The 11,509-nt window shown below is 48.2% G+C and overlaps 1 protein-coding gene across 1 annotated transcript; it reads left to right on the plus strand.

Annotated features, from left to right (window-relative positions):
• Nucleotides 1-7,727: 7,727 nt before the first annotated feature.
• tril (TLR4 interactor with leucine-rich repeats) lies at nucleotides 7,728-11,009 on the plus strand. The gene has a single exon (XM_047605317.1). It carries the CDS (start codon nucleotides 7,996-7,998, stop codon nucleotides 10,489-10,491), a length of 2,496 nt encoding a protein of 831 aa, XP_047461273.1. The 5' UTR covers nucleotides 7,728-7,995; the 3' UTR covers nucleotides 10,492-11,009.
• Nucleotides 11,010-11,509: the final 500 nt, after the last annotated feature.

An 11,509-nucleotide genomic window follows, 5' to 3' on the forward strand; every position in this document is an offset into this window, starting at 1 on the left:
ACTTAAACAATGAGTAAGTGAGAAAAGTTGCAACACAGATGGAATGAGTGAATGGAGTGAGCGGGCGATGGACGGAGCATGTGTCCGTCTTTCTCTGATTTGCTCAACCCGTTTTCTCCGAAAAGCTCTGCACAATCAGTTCACCTCTATTGTCCTTGCGGCTCCCTGTACGGCCTTCATGCTGTGGATTTGTTTGCCCAACAAAACAAATTCCCTCCTTTGCATGGGCACGAGGCTGTCACTTCCTGTCTGAGCTTATTTCTATGGCAACGGAGGGAAGGAAAAACATTAAAAAAAAAAAAAAAAAAAAAAAGAGGGGGGAGTAGTCTTTGCAAGGGAGAGCTAGGGTGTGCCCACAAGCCTGGAGACGACAACGCTAATAGCAGTGTTTGGGGTTGGGAGGAATGCAGGCTGACTAACCCTAAGTCAGGCCTGAGACTGAGACAGTGAAGGGGAATGTGTGCGTCCCTCGCTGTCATGTAGTGGTGCAACTTCGGAAATACAGCAGACGTAAAGTGTTGCTATCTCTGTTTGAATCAGTGTCAAACCCAGCTGGATTCTTGTGAACTTGCCTAAGCAGTGAACAATGGTAGTCACCAGGGAACACACCCTATCATAACTCACAGTAGGGACTATTGTACTGACAATGCCTGTCAGTAGCAAAGAAAACACACAGGACCCGTGATAGGTACTAATAGCACAATTCAAATCTTGTTTTTAAACGGAGATTGATTAGGAGACCAGGAGACTTCCTCATCTCTGTCCCTTACGGTGCACACAGAGACGTTCCATGTGAGCTGACTGTGTGTGACAGTGTCATCTGTAGGTTAGTCATGGTAACTGCAGTGCACACAGAGCAGTTTGTATTGATGCAGGAAATTAGAATCTGGGAGGGCCTTAATCCCGCTTGAGACTGAACAAGAGGGGTCGCCGTTTACTCTGCACTGGACATTTTTACTTTAAGTGTAAGGAGGAGATCAGAACACCCTTCAACTAAAGGTCCTTTCTTTTCTGGAGCTGAATCTCCTCCCTGATGCTGGATGTGATTAAACTACAGAATGCAAAAAAATTACACGTGGGGCCTTCGTTATTCCTGTTTCTCTCTCAATTCATGTATTGTTTGAGAGCAAATAGACTAGTTAGTCTAGTTAAAATGATTAGACATGCAGGATTGCACATGTAAGAACAAACAACACAGGTCTTAAACTATCATATTGTAATCTTGTGAGGTAAATGGTATTAAACAAGTGGGAGAGTCTGCAGCCACACTGGCTCTGTGAGGTGTACTGTCAGCAGCCTGTATTAGAGGGACGTGTAAAGATGGTAATGTGTGTAGGCTTATCTTTGACATGTTGACATGATGTGTTTGGCTGCTAACGTTTGCTAATATATGGCAAACACAAAGTGCACCTGAGGCCAATGGATCGGGACGCACATGCAAGCAACTGCAAGTATCGGAAGTATTTGACACTAGAGCTAAAACCCTGTGGATTTTTAGTGTCTGCATTCATCTGGACGAGAACATTGATGCAAAGTTTTTTAAGGTGCCAAAGCTGTCAAGATATTTTTCACTAATTAGCCACATTCACAGGGCTCTGTCCAGTAGTTGAGATAATTCAGTACGACTGAACAGACAGTTATTTGCAGTTATTCAACACAAATACAGTAGACATCGAGTCTGTATGGTCCATGACGGTTTGTTAAACTAGCAAAAAACTTAGTTTCTCTGCAAGGGCACACAATGCTCTGTTAAGTTATAACATCTGATGTCTGCAGAGGGCGATGTTACACACAGGCAGTGCAATGTGGGGACCCAAACAGCTGCGGATCAGATGTCTCAGCTCTCTAATTTACTGATTGATGACTTTGTTTTAATGACTCACAAAGCCCACATCTTTTTTTCTGCAGCCTTGTTTGTGACTTGTACTGCATTGTGATTGAGCGATGCTAATCCAGAGATCGTGTCCATATGGGTGCTTTTTTCCCCTGCTTGCTTTCATGTGCTTTTCTTCGTGTGCCCATGCGTCTCTATCGCAGTTTTCGGGGTGTTTGAGGTCCTGGGTCTGAGTGTTATCTTCTGTGCAGCCCAGTGGTCTTAACATCTTACAGCATTACAGTCTCCATGTCATTATGTGACCGGGGCCAATTATGGGCATCTAGACAGTTTCTATCAAACTTAGTAGATCAAAGAGTCCCCCCTGCCATACACACACACACGCACATTATCCTCTACACTAGCTTCCTTATTCCTCTACCTCCACTCCCTCTAGACTTTCAACATGGGCAATAGCAGGCTCTCTAATTTTTTCCAGATGTCGAGTACCTCCCTTCCTCCCTTTCTGCACTCTGTTCCCTCCGTTCTCAGTGCGCGCAGGGTCAACTGAAACCCTAAAGGTTCTGCCATCCCTCCTTCCCTTCCCTCCACGTCTTTCCCCTTTTCCTCGGCTTGTTTTAGCGCACTGATCCCCAACAGCCAAACGTGACCCCGGGGGAGGTGAGGCAGCGGACCCTGGAGCCCTCCCAACGAGAAGACTGTTCATGTCGTGAAAATGCGTTTCCCACATTGCATGAATGTGCAATCAGACATTTCTTTTTTTTTTTTTTTTTTTTTCTCATGGTGCATCTTTCATGTGGACGGCCACTGTTTGGGACATGCTCTGATTCTGATGAGGTTGTATGCATTTTTTAAAGTGGCGCCGTGATTGGGGTTAGGGTTAACGAAGCATCTGTCACTTGTTGCAACCAGACTCCTTGCTTCTTTTACTGGTTCTGTCCATCTTGAACTGCTTTCCCCCGTGCCTCCGATGGGAACCAGCTGGAGGAGTTGAACGGAGGAGCACTGGGAATGTGGAGGTTTGCAGGCATGGGGCCCAGGTGTTGCTCTTGTTCCTCTCAGTCTTCTTCTTCTATCATGCACGCACGTTGAGGGAACGCTGCGTCTTCATCTTCTGTATCTCATATAGGACGTCTTCAGTCTCCGCTCGCCGCAACACGTTAACGCTGTTGCAGACAAATGTATCACCATCTCCCTCTAAATGCATTTGCACACTTTTTCGTGCACTCACAAACATACGTGCGCTCTGCTAATGCGTGTGAGCGAGCACTGGATCTACGATTCCCCTGTCCAGCTAAAGCACTTAATGATCACAGCAGCTGTTGCTCATGTAAACTCTTCTCACATACAATCCCACCCCCCCCCCATCCTGTCTTTTTCCGTCCTTTGCTTCCCTTTTATCCCCCCTTTTAGTTTGATACTGTATAGAAGCATCAAGAGTTCACTCAGGGAAACATGTAGCACTTTCACATGTGCTCATGCACGCGAAATGGACAATCTGCTATCTGTTTGAGCCGGTTACTATTGATTGCAGCACTGCTGGAATTCTTATCTGAAGGACAAATCCGCTGCTCTGTCTTCATTCGGTGCAGCCCATCTGTCGCACACTGATTGCTATGATAAGCCGTGGATATGAGCTAGTTTCGTGCAGTGTTAAATTACCAGGATGTGTCTCATATGGACTGTCTCTCTGATCCGAGGGAGGCCCGCGGGGCTATGGTGGGACCTCGACATCGCCGACATTTAGATGCAATAAGATGCACATGTTGACAACTTTCTGCAAGTCTGTGGCTTTGTGTTAGTCCCCATGCTGCGAGTTCTGCTGCGTTGGGAGCATTTGCACGAACAACTGTCCAATACGCGGGACTACTTCAAGGGTTTCACCCTGTCTAAAATAGCTATCGCGCTACCACATCTTTATATGCATGCTGTTTAGAACAAATCCCTGAGCACATACATATCTGCCATAATATTGCCAGAAATCAGTTGATCTTTGTGTGTGGTACTATATAGTCTATATTACTGGTTGTACATGTGAAGTGAACAGTATTTTCACCTGGTTGAATTCGTTGAACAAATCCGTCCCCCTCTTATGTCTGTAAGGTAAATATGAAGTTAACAGAAGCCAGTCTGTGTAGTTTAGAGGAACAAACTCTGCAAAAAATAGATTTGTATATTCAGAAGAACTCTCATGTGAAATATACCTCTGCATTATCCAAACCGGCAGCAGTCGGTGTAAAATTAACAATTTCTAAAGTATTTCTTGAGGTTTATGCCGTCTGTGTTAAATGCATCACGTGGATGTATGTGTCTTTTCACTATAACGTCATATCCCTCCACCTAATCTTCAAAAGTTCAGTTTGGATGTTTTAAATAGGACTTCTGATTGCCACATTTCCCAATTATTTCATTTAAGACAAGCCTGGTCTGCTTTTACGTACATTCAGAATATGGAACATATATTCCACATAGAAGTTCGGTGGTCAGTTCTGCGTGCTATATAGCCAACAGTTTCTAAGGGTGGAGTGGTGACTCATGGCTCAAAAAACAAAACAAAACAAAAGCTGAGATTTTTGGTCAGAATTGGAATCATGTCAATAAGAGCTCCTATGTTTTTTTTTCTCGGAACGAGAGCACAAAAATACATCTCATGCAGGTAGACAGTGTGGCTCATCGGAAATGCCTTGAAGGGAGATATTTCAAAGGTTTATCCAGAACACTGTTGAGGAGTGCACAATGATAAAGGCAACGAGGGGGGGGGGTTAGACAATCCTAGGCAGGCAGGAACAGCCCATTAACTGATGATCAAATACAGGCTTACAGTCAAACAGATGGCGGATAAAGCATCAAACAGGTTACCAGAAGGCAAAAACATAATAATATGAGGAATGACATAATCTGACAACAACGGGAATTAAGGCATGGGGACCAGGTGGAGCAGGGAGAAAGATTGGAGGAAATTCTCACAGAAAAGTATGTATGACACCAGAACGTGTTTAAGCATGCTACTGATATAACACCTGTGTTAGTTGCTCCTGCTATGGCAACTCCGAGTCAGGAAGATTAAAAAGCCTGACGCGCAGCATCTCTTTAAAATACAGCCGAGTGTGTCTCTTCCCCCCGTTGATGAGAAGCCGTCTCAACAGGAGAAATCCAACACTCCCGTTAGACGACCTACATACACACTGCAGTATCGGCTCATTTACATGTATGCACACACACACACACACACACACTGAGCCACCAGCAGTGACCTGGATATTCTTTTTATTCTTTTCATGCAGACATACTTGCACACACTAAGTGGGGAACTCAAGTGCAGGCAGCTCTTCTCTCTCCCCTCAGCTTTAGGTTTCTCCTGCGCGCGCACACACACACAAACACACACTTTCTCTTCTCTTCGGTGCTGAGAGACCGAAATGTCATATGGCCGGTTGATTGGTCAGTGAGAGGCCCGCTGGGGGGGATAGAGAGAGACGGAGAGGCAATGAAAGGATGGGCCGGTGAAACCAGGCTGCAGCTTTTGTTGTGTGCAGGCGCTGTGTCAGACAGCTCTGTGCGGGGTCCTGTGTGTTGGGCCTATTTTGGCAACTTCTTTGTGAATCTGGGTCATTTCGAAAGCGTGCTTTCCCTCACAACAATCCACCGCACACCAGTCTGAAACTGCACCCGCTCCCCTCCTCTCCCTCTCGTCCACCGTTCTCACTTTCCTCGCATTGTTTATCTTTTCTTCCCTCATCCATCGTGTTTGCCCCCTCGGGGGTGGATCTTTCACCGCTTCCCCCCCTCCCAAATGCAGTTAAAGTTACAGTTTCTGATGCTATAGCGCGAGCCAGTTTATGCTGACGAAAGCTTCGTGTGTTCCTTTCGGCTTTGAGACAGCCCAGGCGACTGCCATGGAATAACTGGACTGGTCCCACTGTGTCTGGGGCCCGATCTCTGACTGTTTTCCTCCGACTGTGTGTGTTCCTCAGAGGAGGAGTAGAAAGACTGTGGGGACAGATAGGCTGTAGAGGGAAGGGGGGGGGGGAGTGGAGATGCAGAAATACTATGGTGAAGGGGCCAGACAGGAAATGACCTCCCATAGAGAGAGGGGCTTCCCCTTGGGCTGTACTTCTCTGTCTTTTTCCCCCTCTCACAGACACTCGTTCACACACTGAGCTATAATGTCCGATGATGTCTACCAGCAGATATGCATGAGAATGAGGCCAGGCGGGGAGTGCGTCTGGCCTATGCTGGAAATGCACAGAGCTGCAACGGTCATGAATTAGCTCAGGCTCTGGAAACCATTGCATCACTTGTTCACATGGGTGTGTGGAAAAGAATATACGCTATGTGAGTCTTGTGCTTTAGTGCGGTGTATGGCTTTATGTGCGCCTGAGTGAGTTGGGAACTTTACTGTGGATGACAAATTGCTAGTCATGGACAATAAAGTCATCCGCTGTCAAAAAGTGGAAAAGTTAGCTAAAAAAAGAATTTATTAATAGTAAAAAATATTTGCCTAAAAGAAATGGATAAATAGTGTCAACCGTTGAACATGTTATGTTAAAACGTGTTAACAGTAAAAAAAAAAAAGTAGTGAGCTCATAGCCTGGAAGCCAGTCGGAACTTTCTCCATCCAAAGCTGGTGTGGAGAAACTCTGTTGGGAACACTATGAGTCAAAAGTTTGGACGCACCTTCTTGTTCTATTCAATGAGATGGTGTGTCCAAACTTTTGACTGGTGGCGTGCTTATGCTCCAGCAAAGATCTGCCGGGCCAATCGTATCGCCTGGGCGGGGTCAATGTGGTGATGGACAGGACAGAAGAGTGACAGCAACAGTCACACACCATGGAGCTGAATTTGTTCACACCCATGTGACTTTGATCTGTTGTAGGTCTATCCAGTTGCGTGCAGAGGTACTTTTTTTCTTCTCTCTCTCCGTGCTGGTTAAAAACACGCCCCACAGTGAAACAGATAAGAACTGAGTCTGGCTAGTGGACTCAACCTGATGCCGGATCCGAGTGTCAGGGCGCTCCCTGTGTTTGCTGTATGATTGTGCAGATGTGTTGGCATTAACACCGCGTGCTTCCAGACAGGCCCGGAAACCTTCATGCACAGTGCAAAGAATCATTTTTCTGTCTGCGAAATTACCTCCACTAAATATCCTCATGCTCCACTCACACTGCGTTTATTTCCCAACTTTCAAGTCGGAGATCCTTAACTCAGATTTGGCACCTCTCCTCGCCAGTCTTAACACACGACCCGAAATTCCTCGTCTGCAAATGTGAACCATCTGTGCTCCTTATGGCCTCGGCAACAAAGGACACGTTAATGAGAAAAGAGTACCCACATTACTGGGCTGCATGTTGGTGGTGTTCCTACAGTACAGAGGGAACACAGACCGATCAGGGGAAAAGTGTCTCTGTTGCTGAGACTCAATGTCCAACGGACACAAACACACAGGCTATGTTTATGAATGATCATCCACTGCTTTTAAAAACATAACAGTGACATTGTGTTGGTGATTTCTTTGTAAACTTGTTTTATGAGTGACTGACTCCGTCTGAAATCTGCTGTGAAAAAGTTGAACAACGTTGGGGTTCTCCTGGGATTCCGTGGGAAGGAAACCTTCCTGTCTGCTCTGTCCATACCAGGGATCTGATCCAGATCTCAGACCCCCGGTGACTGCGGGGGCGCGCACAAAACTCGGTCAAAGGGTTTCTCTCCCTCTCTCCCTTTCTCTCTCTCTCTTTCTCGCCAGTGTGTTTGATTGCTTGCGCGCACGCGCAAAATCCAGGATCTCGCGCGTAAAGACTCGTGCACATCTGGTTTTATCAGGGTCGCAGAGTTGCGTGGGAGGGACTTCTTTCTCGTTGTGTGTGTGTGTATGTGTGTGTGTGTGTATGTGTGTGTTTTTCAGTGGGTCTAATTCGCAGCAGATGACCACTCGGGGGGGATGCAGGCTTTACTGGGGAGACGAGCGTTTCCTCAGACCGCACCAGAGGCGCACGGGACAAATTAATTTGCGCCATGATTCTGCAAAGTGATGGAGCGACTTGACAACACTTTTCAGCGCAACGACTGAGGTATGGAAGAGCGGGCGTGCGGCGTGATAGGAGAGAGGGGCGACTGCACCTGAATAGCACAAAGCGAATGCATTGTCAGAATCTGATCGTGCCATGCGCGCTATGGGAATGGATGGCAGCAAGTTCCTGGCGGGGACGTGCCTTCTCCTGCTCTGGCTCGGTGGGTGCATGTCTTCTTCGCCGGGGATGGAGTTTTGTCCCGACCGTTGCGACTGTCAGAACTCGCAGCACCTCATGTGCACCAACCGCGGGTTGCGCACGGTGCCCAAGCCTCCCGCGCCCGTGCCCGAGGACTTGCTGATCCTCAGCCTCGGGGGTAATTTCATCGCCAACATCTCCGCCTTCGACTTCACGCGGTACAGTAACCTCGTACGCTTGAATTTACAATACAACCAAATAGGAATTATTCACCCAAAAGCATTTGAGAAACTCTCCAGGTTGGAGGAGCTGTACTTGGGGCACAATCTGTTAACAGCAATACCCGTTGGGACGTTACAGCCCCTGAAGAAATTAACCATCCTCTATGGAAATGACAATGGCATTAAGAAAATCACCCCGGAGCTTTTTTCCAACTTGGACAATCTCGTGAAATTGCGCCTGGACGGTAACTCAATAGAAGCCCTGCAGGACTCTGTTTTCAGAACCTTAACCAGCCTACATTATCTCCACCTGGAATCAAACAAACTGCAGCACATCCACAGAAACGCTTTCTCCAAACTGACCAACCTGCGCTTTCTCAACCTGGCCAACAACAAGCAGGCGGCCGTGCGCAACGTCTTCACTTTTTCCCAACTCAGAGCTTTGACAACTTTGCTGCTGTCCGAAAACGAAATCCAATACGTGGGAAACCACGTGTTCCAGAGCCTGAAAAAGCTATCAAAGCTTTCCCTCAGCAACAACAGAATCTCCCGTATGGGCAGCGGCGCTTTGAAGGGGCTGTCAAGCCTCAGAGAGCTCCTGATTGACGGCAACGAGTTGGTGGAAATCCCCGCCGGTCTCCTCGACCCACTGGAGCGCATTGAGGAGCTGGACTTCAGCCGCAACCGGATTTCTAACGTGGACTCTTTGGCCTTTTCGAGGCTTAAATACCTAAAGGTGCTGAAACTGAAGAACAACGTCCTCGCCAGCCTGTCCGGCGACATTTTTGCCCTCAACAATCTCCTTTACGACCTCGATCTCCATGGCAACAACTGGACGTGCGACTGTCGCCTGGAGGAGCTGAAGAGATGGATGACCGCAGCCCATTCTCAGGGCAAGCTGTTGACTGTGTTTGTGCAATGTCATTACCCCATGACTCTGAGGGGGAAATATCTGGACTATGTGAACAGCTCCCAGCTGCAGCCCCTCGGGAACTGGACCCATTTGTGCAGGAGTCAAGCTGGGCCCGAGGAGAGCCGGGGAGGGGGCGTACTGGAAAAGGTGGAGGGCATAGGAAGAGGAGAGGCAGATGAAGCAAAGTCGGAGGATGGAGGGGAAGGGGGTGAGCTGCAGAAAGAAGAGTTAAAGAGAGAAGTGGAGGAAACAGATGGTGCGGGAGCAGGGGTGGTGAGGAGAAAAGAGGGAGAAAAAAGGAAAAGAGAGGGGCAGGAAGATGTGGGAATTCAAGGAGACCAAGGGGGTCCAGAGGTGGCACAGCCTTCTTCTTTACCTGAGAGACAGACACAAAAGCTGGTGTCTCACAGCCCGAGATTGCGACCTCCTGCAGAGGCAGCTGGGAAACGAGCCAAAGGGAGGCGAAGGTCAAAGGTCGTGTCCAAAACGGATCTGCCAGGTGTTTCCACGCCGAGCTACGTGACAGACATCAGGCTCACTCCCACTCCTTCCGTGCAGTCAGGAGAAAAGTTCGATCTTCTGCGGTCAGATCAGGAGGTGGTTTTACCCGTAATCGCAGACCCCTGCGTGTTCAACCGCCATTTCATCACTAACGTGTCAGTGGATCAAGTGACGTCCAGTTCCGTCGCAGTCCACTGGACCACGAGGGACCATCACCGCTACACGCCGGGGGCCGGGCCAGGCCTGGACGAAGTCCACTACAGGGTTCTGTTCGACAGGTTTGGCACCCCAGACCGTTTCCCCCGCTACGTCTACGCCCGCGGCACCACTCGCTCCGTGACCCTGAGGGAGCTCAGCTCAGACGTGACCTACATGGTCTGCGTGGAAGGAGTGGTGGGAGGATCTGTGTGTCAAGTGGCGCCCCGCGACCACTGCGCGGGGCTGGTCACTCTCCCCGAGGGCCTCGGCCGCGGGGCAGCGCTGACCTCCGACCTCCAGCTGGTGACGGTGGCGACGCTGGCGGGGAACGCCGCACTGCTCCTCGTCATCGGCGGCGTTTGGCTGGGGCGGAGCCTGAGGAGGAGGCTGCAGAGGAGGAAGTCGGCTGTGCACGTGCGGCACATGTACTCCACCAGGCGACCGTTCCGGCCCGCCATGGCGACGGCCTCCGTGTCTGCCGACTTCACCAGCTACCAGAGCAACCGACCGGCGCGGCTTGCCCCGCTGGAGGAGGGCAACCTCATTGAGTTCCCCTGCGAGCGCTTTCTGGACAGTGGCGCCCGGAGAGACAGTGACATGCAGAGGTTCTCCGACTAGATCCATAAAGCCGCAAAAAAATGTTGACACTGTACAGTACAAAAAAAAAATATGTGAATATGTTTATGGTTTGGTTTAGAACACAGAGTCCTCTCATAGATGAAGTGCAGTGTTACATAGGTGCAGCTGTAAACAAGAGAATTCATTCAGAACAGCTGAGATCATCAGGGCCTTTTCAGACACCAGAGGAAGCCCAGTCCCTCTGACTTCCCCTCGCCGCTTTGTGCCTTTCCTCTTTCATTTCCTCGCACCTGTGTGTGTTTCAAAAATGTGTGTTCTGTTGTGAGTGCAGAGAATGTGTACGCTCGAGTGATGTACCACTGATTTCAACTATGGTGCTAATATTGACTTCATAGACATCATATTGTCTCATATTTGTACAGTATGTAAAGATGGCTGCTGGCTGGCAGGAAAAGACACTTGTTTTGTACCACATGTATCACGTTTAATACTTTTTATACGGAACTTTGTATCGTTTTGCATTACACGAAGATGAAGTAAAATCCCAAACAATGTGACTGATTTGTCATTTGAGTGTTTGCGTATTTTCTGTAAGCCACTGGTCAAGAGTGCGCCCAGTACCGCCGGTCCATTACGATACACACATCCAAAATGCGCATGACTTTAACATATTTCTTTATTTTTCATTTAATATTTAAAGTTCTGCTAGTGTTTTATAGGAAAACCTGAACAGAAGACACGAGCAATAGTATGATGGAAAAGTACTTGTTTTGCATTCATGTCAAGATGAGGTCTGGCAATAGTTAAGCAGCCCCTTTGTTGGAGTCAACAGGGTGGAGTGCGTCCCACATGTAGGCCAAGTCTCACACACACAGGCACACAAACTATTTCAGCATCACCAGACAAACACTTCACAGATTAAAGCTTTTCACAAGGAAATGTAGAAATAAAGAAATATCCTGCCCTTAAAAAAATGTACCAGGCATAACATTATGACCACCTTCCTAATAACAGCTGTGACTCATCAGAGAATGGACATGGGTCTTCTAAGGGTGTC

This window comes from Mugil cephalus, chromosome 14, assembly GCF_022458985.1.
Source record: "Mugil cephalus isolate CIBA_MC_2020 chromosome 14, CIBA_Mcephalus_1.1, whole genome shotgun sequence".
Lineage (NCBI taxonomy): Eukaryota > Metazoa > Chordata > Actinopteri > Mugiliformes > Mugilidae > Mugil > Mugil cephalus.

What these genes read in the sequence shown, in the direction of transcription:
- tril (XM_047605317.1), top strand. Translation starts at nt 7,996, where the DNA reads ATGCGCGCTATGGGAATGGATGGCAGCAAGTTCCTGGCGGGGACGTGC.